Consider the following 12,903-nt stretch of genomic DNA (forward strand, 5'->3'; position numbering starts at 1 on the left):
TTTACCTGAATTATAATTGTTTTATATTGTGTTCAGTAAGCCAATAGGTGGATAATATGATTTCTAACTAGTAAATTCATATGAATAAAACTCTATGAAGACATCATTGTACTTTTAGCAGAATATGAACAATTGAAAAGGTTACTTTATAATGTAACACATTTATTTTTAAATCTCAAGTATAATTCTATTGAAGTTTAAAGTATACACATTTTTTCACCGGATTATTCTTTTTTCCTAAGTATATATTGAAATAAACAAAGGTAAATTGCTATTTGTTATTCCTCAAATATAATTTTTTTGCTTTCCTTCCTTTTAAAAATTTAAGTGAGGCAGAGACAAAAATAACAAAATACAAACAATGTAAGACACAAATATAGAAGTAAACACTAATGATGTTTCAATTTATTAGCTATTTAAATGAAATAGTTTTATATATGACAATAAAAAAATCAAATTGAAGGCTTTACCAATGTATTTCAATACACAAATATCCAAGTTCACTTTTTTTTGGTTTATCCTAGGCTAGTCTAATTTGTATAATCACCTAAATAGACTGAACAAATAAACACCCAGAACCCACTTTATCCCTGGAAAAAGCATGAATTATTCCTTGCCAGCAAGGAGCCACTACAAGACTTTAGAACAGATCAACTTTTGAAATTCAATTATTGGAATTTAGCAATAAACATTGTAAAATTTCACAATATGCACACCTTATAAAAATGTGTCAATTTGGTTGTCATGGGAAAAAAATAGGAAATGGAGGCAAAATATCTTGATAATAACACCCATTTAAACATTTATTTCCTCACTCAAATATACACAACTTTTGTAATTCCTTTGTTGTTTATAGGCACAGCATGTAGTGAGTTCAATGCATTTTTTTCTGGGGGTAAAATTATATTGAAGGTAATATAGCACATAACACTCAGATTCCTTCTTTCTTTATAATCAAAAGTTGCAAAAAAGTATTTTTTAAGTGTGAAGTTAAATCTCATTCATATTTTTTGGTGGAATTCTGCTTCCAGGTTAGATGGATTGTCTGGCAGCAGAAAGCAACCATGAAAATTGGCTAAATATCATAAATTATTTCTCTACAGGAACAGAGGGCAGATTATATGATAAGAAATAAATGGTTTAAGATTTCTGAGAATACTTAGGCATCAGAACTGAGTCCTACAGTCAGTTTTCCCCCAAGGAAATTTGCTAAGTCAGAAAACTAACAACAGACTATTAAATAGGGGCAGACTAACTTCTATAGCCTTTAGTAGACTGGAAAATTCAAGCTCAGGATCAGTTTCCCCACTCAGGTCACTTGTCAAACTCAGGATAGCCCAGGGCAGAAGTTTGAAAACCCAAGTAGAAAATTCTTAGAAAGCAGAATGAAGTTTTCTTTACTATCCAAATATTAGAGTTTGGGATATGGCATAGGAAGGGCCATAGAAAATATACCAATTTTTCAACTGAAAATTCTGTAGGCAAGGTGCTTATCAGGATGTCAAGGAACCTTGACTGTTTTAGTAAACACAATTTGACTAGTGAGGGTTCTATCAGGCTGACAGAGGAAAAGGTAAACTCATCCTAGGGAAATACAATATCACTTTCATCCTGGACATCTTTTTACATAAATATCCAGAATTGAGTGAAAAGTAATAGACCACCTATGCACAAAACTGGATGTCTGAGTAAAACCATGAGAAAAAACATAATACAAATGACCTCCAGATAATCCAGATAGTATAATTAATGTTAAAATAAGCATGAATAATATGTCAAAAATAAGGAACAGTAGAGAAAATAGACATAAAAAGATTTTGACCTGACAACTGAAATCTTAAAATGAACATTCTATAATGGCAAAATTATAGTATCTGACATAAAACTATTGAAATAGTTTAATGCCATAGATATAGAAGACTACAGGAATAGTGGATTACAAGATAGGTTAATATAAAATATCCAAATAGGAGCACAAAAAATAATGAAAAACAACATTAATGACATGTAAAACATAATAAAAAACTCTAACATACATATGATTATAATTCTAGAAGGATAAGAGATAATTGAGTGGTAATAAGCAATATTTGAACAGTTAATGACCAAGAATTTTCCAAAACTGTCTTTAACTGTTCAAGATATTCACAGCAACCCAATCAGGATGTAAATTTTTAAAAAGTACAAAATTCAAAATAAAAAAATCAAGATCCATATTAAAGAGAAACAAATCTCAAAATCAATCACATAAAACATCACATATTATTTTTAAGAAGCATTAGTAAAGTTAATGTTAAACATAAATCCCAAAACCAAAAGAAAAAAGAATGCCCTTTAAAGATAAGAAAATTATTAGTAGACTAGAATTCTATCATCAGCAAACATTTCTTTCAGCAATGAAGTTGTCAGACAAACAAAAACTGAGAGAATTAATCACAGTCATACCTGCACTAATGGAAATACTTCCAGTGGAATTCATTAGGCAGAAGGAAAAACCAGTCCTAAAGGGATCACAGAATTGCAGGAAGAAACAAAAAAGATAGGAAGCGTAAATATAAATGAGTATTGATTTAATGTTGATTATAATGGGCAGTGTTAGTAGTTTCTTGAAGGAGTTAAAATATGCATTAAATTTAAGTTCATAACAACAACAACAATGTGAGAGGTAGAGGCATAGATTTGGAGAGTTCTAATGTTTTAATTAAAATTATGGAGTTACTAGGATCAATATTTTTATTAGATTCTTATAGATCAAAGATGCATGCTGAGATTTCTTGAAAAACTACTCAAAAGATAACCAAAATAAAACTATTTTAAGGGAAATTTCATATAACAATTATTTGAATGCCAAAAGAAGAACAAAATTTCAGGAGTATGTAAAAAATAATTAGACGTTAATTATAGATGGGCAGATATCAGATATTACATTAATAATGCAATTGAGCCAACAATATTGTACACTAAATTAAAGAAAACTCAACTATTGCTATAAAAAATATATGGGCTTTTGAGAGAAAGAATACAGAAATTTGAAAAAGATTATAATACAAATAAAAGCATTTTAGTGTAGCTATATTCACAAAAGATAAAGGAGACTTTTAGGAAAGATACATTGCTAGCAATAAAGAGAGATGTTTTACCATCTCTCTTTCACACCAGAAATATGTGAGTTTTAAGACTGAATATTTCCCTCTAAGATAAGTATGGAATAAAAGAAAATATCAAATTGATGAAATACAAATTAAAAGTAGACAACCCACAATCTTCTCAATTTCTGATAGAATAAGAAGACAAAGCACATATGCATTCATCCATGTATGAGCATACATACACACATACAAGAATACTGAAGATCTAAACAACACAAACATCATATTCAAATACATCAACATCCATAGCACACTTATGCATACATATTATTATTACTTGTATATAAAATGTGAAAATGGCCCATATTCTGGGTTGTAAAACAAGCCTCATATTTAAATAAAAGATATTGAGATGACTCAGTATACTTTTTGACTGAAGCAGAATAATGCAGAAATTAAAATATGACAAGAAATCCCCAAATACTTCAAAATTAATAATAAAACCCATGAGTCAAAAAGAAACCACAACAGAAATTTTCAAGTAATTTCAACTATGTGAAATGTAAGAACTGACATATCTATTTCATTGAACTTCTATTCTCCCCACCCATCTTATTGTGTGTTAGCTTCCATCTCAGAGAAAACATTTGACCTTTGGTTTGAAGCAGGGGGGATTGGTTTATTTCACTTAGCATGAAAGTCTCCAGATTCACCCAGTTACTGGCCAATGTCATAAATTCATTATTTTTTTTCTGTGTAATACTCTGATATATATATACCATAATTTCTTTATCCATTCATCTATTGAAAATGCTGCTATAAACATTGATGTGGCTGCACCACTGGAGTGAGTTGATTTTGAAACTAATGTAACATTCCTATGTACATATATGAATATACCACAATTAATCTCACCATTGGGTACATCCACAATAATTAATTTAAAAAAAACTATGAGTAAATGGCAGAAAGATCATTATAGAGTAGGCAGCAGGGGTGGGGAGAGGGAATGGGAAGGAGAAGTACTGGAGTCTGAATTAGAACAAGATATATTCCATACTTGTAAAATAATGTCAAAATGGATTGTACTGTTATGTATTTCTAAAAGGAACCAATAAAAAATAATTTTGCAATGGAGAAGTGATATGTGAAATTTAAAAAAATGAACTGACATATCACAACAGAACTTGAGAATTTAAAATCTTAAATGCACACATTAGAGAAGCAAGACTAAAAAAATCAATACAAGCTTTCATATAAAGAAGCTAGAAAAACAACAGCAAATCAAATGTGAATAGAGAATGGAGGTATACATAGAACACACCCAAGCAAACATGTATAAAAGAAAATGGCAAATATTCAACAGTGAAAAATCTGCAAACACATAAGTGGGTTTCTTTGTAATTTTTAATAAAATTAAAAACTTTTAGATGAAGAAAGATAAAAGAGAAAACACCAACTGACAATATTAGAAATGAAAAAGAAAAATAATTACCAATCCTACAGATATCTTTTTAAAAAATTGAAAGATTCTATTATGAATAACTTCATGCCAATAAATTTGACAACTCATATAAAATATCCTTTAAAACCCAGTTTTCCATAAATGAAGCAAGAATAAATAGAAAATCTGATTAGTCAAATCTATTAAATAAATATTGTATTAAAACTTTTCACCTCAGTGTGATAGGTTCTTTCAAATAATTATGTAAAAATTAATACCAACTTATAAAAACTTAGAAAAGAGAAATTAAAGACATTTCTGAAATCATTTAAGCTCCATCAAAATTTGAGTAGTTATGACACCCAAACCTGAATTTGACAGATAAGAAAGAAAAATAACAAACCGATTTCTTTTATAAACATATATAGAATTTTATTTTAAATATTAAGCAAATAAACTTCAGAGATATATAAGAGGAAAACAATAAATTAAGAGAAAATAGTGACTATTTCAGGAATGCAGTGCAGCTTAATATTTGAAATTTGATCTGTTATTTACAGATAAAAGAGAAAATAAAATGATCATCTCAGTAGGTAAATCAAATGTCATTTGATATATTTCAGAACACATTAATGGTAAAATTGTTAGCAAATGAAAATGGAAGGGAACTATCAAAGTTTCTTTTAAAACCTATAGTGCACATCATTCGTGGTAAATTATTGGAAACTTTCCTCTGGAGATCAAGAATGAGAATAGGATTCCCAACCTTAATACTTCAATTCAGTAATTTACTATTGGCCCTAATCAGTGGAATAAGACAAAGAAGGAACAAAAGGCACAACAATTGGAAGGGAAGAAATCCTCTTTTTAAAAAAGATAATTATTTCATAAAAAGCATGAAGAATCTACAATTTATTAGCAATTATTAAATAAAGTTAGCAATGTCACAGGATACAAGGTCAATATACAAATCTGAATTGCCTTTGTATACACCAACAATAACAAAAACTAAAAGTTGAAATATACATTACAATAGTTAAAATATCAAATACCTGGAAAGAAATCTAATAGAATATTCATAATAATCTTACACTGAAAACCACAAAACATTATGAGATAATCCAACTAAAATGAGGAATATACAATGTTCACTAATTGAAAGACTCAATAATGGGAATGATGAGAATGCTAGTTCTTCTCCAATCAATCTATAGATATAATAAAATCCTAAACAAAATTTTACTTAATTTCTTTTTGAAAAGTAACACACTGAATATAAAGTTTGTATAGAAATACAATAGTACAATAAAAATCAAAGCGATCTAGAAGAAAAAGAATAAAACTAGAGATATCACACCAAAGGCATGGTCCATAGAAGAAATAATTGATAAGTTGGACTTCAGTACAATTAAAATTTTCTGCTCTGCCAAAGAGTCTACAAATGAAATGAAAAGACAGGTCACATATTAGAAAAATATTTGAAAAAAGCATATTATTAAGGACTGTTAAAACTCAACATAAGAAAACCATCATTCTCATTTAAAACTGGACAAAATAACAAACAAATTTACCAAAGAAATAGATAGATGCCAAATAAGCATGTGAAAACATGCTGTATATCATACGTCATCAGGGAAATGCAAATTAAAATAACATTGGGATACCACCTCGAAACCATTAGAATGTACAAACTCTAGCTCACTGACAAAACCAAAAGCTGAGGAAGATTGGAGCAAAAAAGAATTATCATTCACTGCAGATGGGAATGAGAAATGGTACAACTGGCTTTGGAAGACAGTTTGGCATCTTTTTACAAAGCTCAATATACTCTTAACTATTTGATGCAGCAGTCTTACTCCTTAGTATATATTCAAAAGAGGTGAAAATTTAGAACCACACAAAAACTTGCAAGGTGATGTTTATAGTAGCTATATTCATAGCTGTCAAAATCAAGATGTCCAACAATAATCAAATGGATAAGTGAACTGTGGTACAGCCAGACATTGAATATTATCATTCAACACACAAAAGAAATAAATAAATGTCCATCAAACCATTAAAAGTCATGGATAAAAATCTCAATACATACTGCTAAATGAAATAATCAATCTCAAATGACTCTATAATGTACTACTCTGACTACATGACATTTTGGAAAAGGCAAAACTGTGGAGACAGTAAAAATATCTGTGGTTTACAGTGAGTTCAGGTGAGGGATACTAGGTGATTTTTAGGGCAGTGAATTTACCTTGTATGATACTCTGAAGGTGAATACATGTCATTACACACTTGTCAAAACTCATACAATGTACAGTACAAGTAATTAACCTTAATTTAAACTATAGGCTTAGTGATGATGATGTGTTAATGTAGGGACAGCAATTGTAAGACATGTAGAACTCTAATAGGAGATGTTGATAATAGGAAAGGTTGTGGATGTGTGGGAACAGGGATATATGGAAAATCTCTTTGCCTTCTGATTTATTTTCTGTGAGTCTAAAACTTCTCTTTAAAACAGTCCATTGATTTTTAAATGGAGGATTTACCTCTTATATACAAAATTCAATGATAAGGCTATGGTAATCAATAGAATGTGGTATTGTAGGATAAACAGAAAAATAAAATACTTAAGCCAACGTGTGGTCACCTGATTTAAGACAATAATGTCATTTCAGAAATAATGGGAAGCATCTTCCCAATTAATGGTTCAAAGTCATTTGGATATTTCCATGAAAAATTATCCTAACATTACTCACTTAAAGTAATTTAAAGTTGATTATAGTTTTCAACTGGTAAAATATAGTTATTAGTTTTTCAAAACACATAAGAATATAACATGCTTTGGAGTGTGCAAAATATTTAACTAGTACACACAAACTGCCAACTATAATGAAATGTATTGATAAATCAGACCAAATTAAAGACTGCTTGATCAATGTCACCATAATAAATTTTAAATAAAAGCATAGAACCCAACTTCTATGTGTAACCATTAAGATCTCAAAAATTATAAAAAACAAGCATATGGTGGGAAGACATATTTGCATTCATATATCTGAAAAAGATATTTCAACAATATAGAAGACACTTTTCCAGTCTAAAAGGAAAGAGGCAAATGTTCCACATAGAAAAACATACAAAAGACTTCAACAAGCACTTCATAAAAATGTAAATTAATAGCCAACAAATTTGTGAAAATGTGCATGTTTCATAAAGCACCAAGGAAATGCTAACTAAAATCACAATATGATATGATCACACACTCAGTAGAATGGTGAAAACTGAAAAGACAACATCAAATGTTGACAAGAATATGAAGAAACTGGAACTCCCAAACTTTGCTGGCATTATTACTACTTTTGAAAAATATTTTACAATATTTAAAAATCTAAATATATATGCATGCATTAATGCACAAAAATCCAAATCCTATGAGCATATTCAACATGTATTGTGGTAGAACCAAAAAAAAAAAATCTTAAAGCTGGAAAAGCCCCAATTTTCGGCCACTTCACAATGTATAAACCACCATGGTATATACATACAAAACCAATGCATACAAAAAACATTAGAATAACATGACACAGATCAGTTTTACTTAATAGAATATTAACTGAAACAAGGTTGACATAATAGTAATACTCTATATCTTCATTTGTTTACAAGTTCAAAAAAGGCAGAGATAGCTATGATAATAGAAGTCAGGATGGTGCTTGCCTTTTGGGGGAAAGTAAAAACAAACAATGAAAGAAGAATTCTTGAGTTTTGGTATTGCTTCAATTTTTAATCTAGAATCCTTTTATATTAGTGTATGCACTTTAAAATTAATTGACTTAAGATTCACTGTGATATATTCATGTATGTACATATGAAAGCTTGCTTCAATTTATTCTACTGTTATTTCCCCTATTTGGTCCCTCTATCTTTCCCTTGGACTACTCTATTAATCTTTCCTATATTTTGATGGAATTCTCCAAATACCCCAGCCATCTTGCCATTAGTTTCCACATATCAGAGAAAACATTCAAATTTGACTTTCTGGGACAGCTCAGAAGTGAATTATACAAAAATATTTTCCATGCATTTGATTATATAAAAGTATATTCTAATGTTGTATATAACTTTAAAATGAGCATAAAGTACACACATATGAAGAAAGATGACACTTAGCAAAAATCTCTACCTTTAATAAAAAATGAGTATACACTGAGTTGTACACATATGATTTGTGATATTTTTTTACTTTTCATGATAGAATGTTACACTTAGAAATCAAAGTAACTTTTGTAAAATTGAAATTTTGTAATTATACATTATCATTAATCTTATAAATTCAATAAATCGTAAACCCACAATAAAGGTTTCTTCATAAATGAAGTCTAATATATCAATTTATTTTATTTGTACAGGTTTTTTACTGAAAATTAAATTAGAAAACGTTTATTTAGAAATTCTAATAACTTCAAGGTAGTGCTTTTGCGACCAAAAGGGTATTGATACACAGCAGGTTTAGAATTTGGAATGAAATGGCAAATATTATATGCAATAGTAAGTAAAGACACCTGGTGGCGCTGCAGGATAAGCAAGTGAATAATGGGCTCTAGATGCCAGGGACGCCATTGAGCTGGGAATCAGAGCTCAGAAAGCTCCCCCAAAGAAGGAGGCATTTTAAGCGAGCTCCGGAAGACAGATCTTCAGACAAGGCACGTTTCTAAGTGCATGTCAGATAGAAATATTTAACTCAAGATTATTTAACCAAATCGTCTGAGTGGACTGTATACCGAGTTGAAGGAACTGCACCTTCTGGACGGATTTGAACAATGCAGACTGCTCTAGCAAAATCCCCGCACAAAAGGCAAGTCATTTTTCTTGCTATGCTGTTGTTTTTGTGGGAGGTTGATTCTGAGGCAATTAGATATTCCATGCCAGAAGAAACAGAAAGTGGATACTCTGTGGCCAACCTGGCAAAAGATCTGGGGCTCAGGGTGGGAGAACTGGCCACTCGGGGTGCGAGAATCCATCACAAAGGCAGCAAACAGCTCTTACAGCTTGATGTAAAAACCGGCAATTTGCTTCTACAGGAAAAACTAGACAGAGAGGTGCTGTGTGGGGCTACAGAACCCTGCATTTTGCATTTCCAGCTGTTACTCAAAAACCCGATGCAGTTGTTTCAAATTGATGTGCAACTCACGGATGTAAATGACCATTCTCCAGAGTTCCTAGACAGGGAAATGTTCCTTAGAATCCCAGAGAGCGCCCAGCCAGGGACTGTGTTTCCTTTGAAATCAGCTCAGGACTTGGACATGGGTAGCAACAGTGTTCAGAACTACACAATCAGCCCCAATTCCAATTTTCGTGTTGCTACTCACAATCGTGGAGATGGCAGAAAATACCCAGAGCTGGTGTTGGACAAAGCTCTGGACCGGGAGGAAGAGTCTGAACTCAGTTTAATCCTCACAGCACTGGATGGTGGGATGCCACCCAGGTCTGGGACTGTCACAGTACACATTGAAGTAGTAGATATGAATGATAATGCCCCGGAATTTTTACAATCCCTGTATGAAGTACAGGTTCCTGAGAACAGTCCCATAAACTCCTTAGTTCTCATTGTATCTGCTCGAGATTTAGATGTAGGAACATATGGGCGTGTAAACTACTCTCTACTGGAAGGTGATGAAGTTTCTCAACCATTTGTAATAGACAAATTAACAGGAGAAATTCGTCTGCAAAGGGCTTTGGATTTTGAGGCAACCCAACATTATATCATAGAAATTGCAGCCACAGATGGTGGAGGCCTTGTAGGGAAATGCACAGTGGCCATAGAAGTGGTGGATGTGAATGACAATGCTCCTGAACTAACCATGTCCACACTCAGCAGCTCTATACCAGAAAACTCCCCAGAGATTGTAGTTGCTATTTTCAGCGTTTCTGATCCAGACTCTGGGGACAATGGTAGGGTGGTTTGCTCCATACAAAACGATCTCCCCTTCCTCTTGAAGCCCACATTTAAGAACTTTTACTCCATGGTGACAGAGAGGCCATTGGACAGAGAGAGCAGAGCAGAGTACAACATCACCATCACAGTCACTGATTTGGGGTCACCTAGGTTGAAAACTGAACACAACATGACTATCCTTGTCTCTGACATCAACGACAATGCACCTGCTTTCACACAAACCACCTACAGGCTGTTGGTGCGCGAGAACAACAGCCCTGCCCTGCAAATAGGCAGCATCAGTGCCACAGACAGAGACTCAGGCACCAATGCCCAGATCACCTACTCGCTGCTGCCAAACCAGGACCCGCACCTGCCCCTCGCCTCGCTGGTCTCCATCAACGCAGACAATGGGCAGCTGTTCGCGCTGAGGGCGCTGGACTTCGAGGCCCTGCAGGCGTTTGAGTTCCGCGTGGGCGCCACAGACCAAGGCTCGCCCGCACTCAGCAGCCAGGCGCTGGTGCGAGTGGTGGTGCTGGACGACAATGACAACCCGCCCTTTGTGCTGTATCCAATGCAGAACGCCTCTGCGCCCTGCACCGAGCTGGTGCCCAGAGCTGCAGAGCAGGGCTACCTGGTCACCAAGGTGGTGGCAGTGGACGGAGACTCGGGCCAGAACGCCTGGCTGTCATACCAGCTGCTCAAGGCCACGGAGCCAGGGCTGTTTGGCGTGTGGGCGCACAATGGCGAGGTGCGCACCTCCAGGCTGCTGAGTGAGCGCGACGCGGCCAGGCACAAGCTGGTGGTGCTGGTCAAGGACAATGGCGAGCCTCCGCTGTCTGCCAGCGTCACGCTGCACGTGCTGCTGGTGGATGGCTTCTCCCAGCCCTACCTGCCACTCCCGGAAGTGGCGCCCGAGCGCAGGCAGGGGGACTTGCTCACTGTCTACTTGGTCATCGCCTTGGCCTCTGTGTCATCGCTCTTCCTCTTCTCTGTGCTGGTGTTCGTGGTTGTGAGGCTGTGCAGGAGGCGCAGGGCGGCGCCGCTGGGTGTCTGCTCTATGCCTGAGGGCCACTTTCCTGGACACCTGGTGGACGTCAGCGGCACTGGGACACTGTCCCAGAGCTACCAGTATGAGGTATGTCTGGCTGGAGACTCTGGAACTGGCGAGTTCAAGTTCCTGAAGCCCATATTCCCCAACCTCTTGGTTTCGGAGGCTGGGAGAGAAGTTAAGGAGAATTCCAACTGCAGAAATAGCTTTGTATTCAGCTAATTGTTGTAATTCTTTTCACAAATTTTGGCGAACTTGCTATTGCAACTTCTTTCTCTTAAATAATTCTATTGATGTTAAAGCACTCATAACCACTGTTCCATTCCTATGCACATTCCGGATAGCTCTAAGTTTCTTCCTTTAATGGCATTACTCATAGCATTTATAATCATATCAAATGTGTATTTTCTCCATATTTAATCTTCTCTTGATGTTCAGCTTTTAATAAATGTAAATTAAGCAAGTAAAAACTTCTTATTTTAGTGAACTTAATGAATTTCATGACCCATTTAAAGGTTTGTATGAAATCTTGAATTTCCATGTATTTGTGGCACCCATTGTTAACATATAATTTATCTTCCAATACCACAGTGTTGGCCTTGAACTAAATTTATGATTGGCTATATGTACTACTAGGTTAAGTCCACTGATCAGCCAAGAGCATAAAATCTAGTCTACTTGTTTTTCTCAAGTTGTATGTTAACTTTTCACTTAATTAATGTATTCATATACAAAAGTGTGGCCTTTTCTTGTTGTGAACATCTCATATGCAAGACATTGATATTTTACTTGGTTAGGACTTACTTAAAATATTGTTTAAGTGTTCCATAAATACGAAGATTTAAATTTTTTTTAAAAATCTCATTTAAGATAAACTAAAGGGAGTCTATCATATAATTTGTCATCCTCCTTTACTAAATAAAACTGTTAAATCACTGCTTCACATAATCACATTCAAAGAATAATCTCAGAGCCTGAATTATATCCTAAATACCTCCAATAAATTCAGAACTCTCGAGGTCCTCATATATCTCCTTGTCCTTTTGCTCTACAATAGATGATCAAGTTAATTTACTGTGTATATCCTTTGGACTATCTGCAGCTTCTGCCCCCTTTTCAATAATCCAGAAACATCTTCTGCATTTTGGCAATTCTGTTTTGTCCTTACTGGCTGATCAAAGATTTTGCACTTTGTAGATGTGAACAGTTTTTACCAACATCTTAATGACTTTTTTTGATGTTTAATTCTTCAGTTTTGTTCTTTAATGTTATTTAAATTTTTCAATGACATCAAAGTTGCATTTGTATGAAGTATTTTGTCCTGAGTAGCTTTAACAGTAATGAATTCATTTGAATTATAATAGTTCTCAATTATGTTCAATAA

General features: G+C 33.9%; 1 protein-coding gene across 1 annotated transcript; it reads left to right on the top strand.

The window, feature by feature from the left end:
• Positions 1-9,157: 9,157 nt before the first annotated feature.
• Positions 9,158-12,545, top strand: LOC101966019 (protocadherin beta-5). Its single transcript, XM_005324263.5, has one exon. It carries the CDS (start codon positions 9,354-9,356, stop codon positions 11,739-11,741), a length of 2,388 nt encoding a protein of 795 aa, XP_005324320.2. The 5' UTR covers positions 9,158-9,353; the 3' UTR covers positions 11,742-12,545.
• Positions 12,546-12,903: the final 358 nt, after the last annotated feature.

Source organism: Ictidomys tridecemlineatus, chromosome 1, assembly GCF_052094955.1.
Source record: "Ictidomys tridecemlineatus isolate mIctTri1 chromosome 1, mIctTri1.hap1, whole genome shotgun sequence".
Lineage (NCBI taxonomy): Eukaryota > Metazoa > Chordata > Mammalia > Rodentia > Sciuridae > Ictidomys > Ictidomys tridecemlineatus.

Coding starts and splice junctions, on each gene's coding strand:
- LOC101966019 (XM_005324263.5), top strand. CDS start 9,354: ATGCAGACTGCTCTAGCAAAATCCCCGCACAAAAGGCAAGTCATTTTT.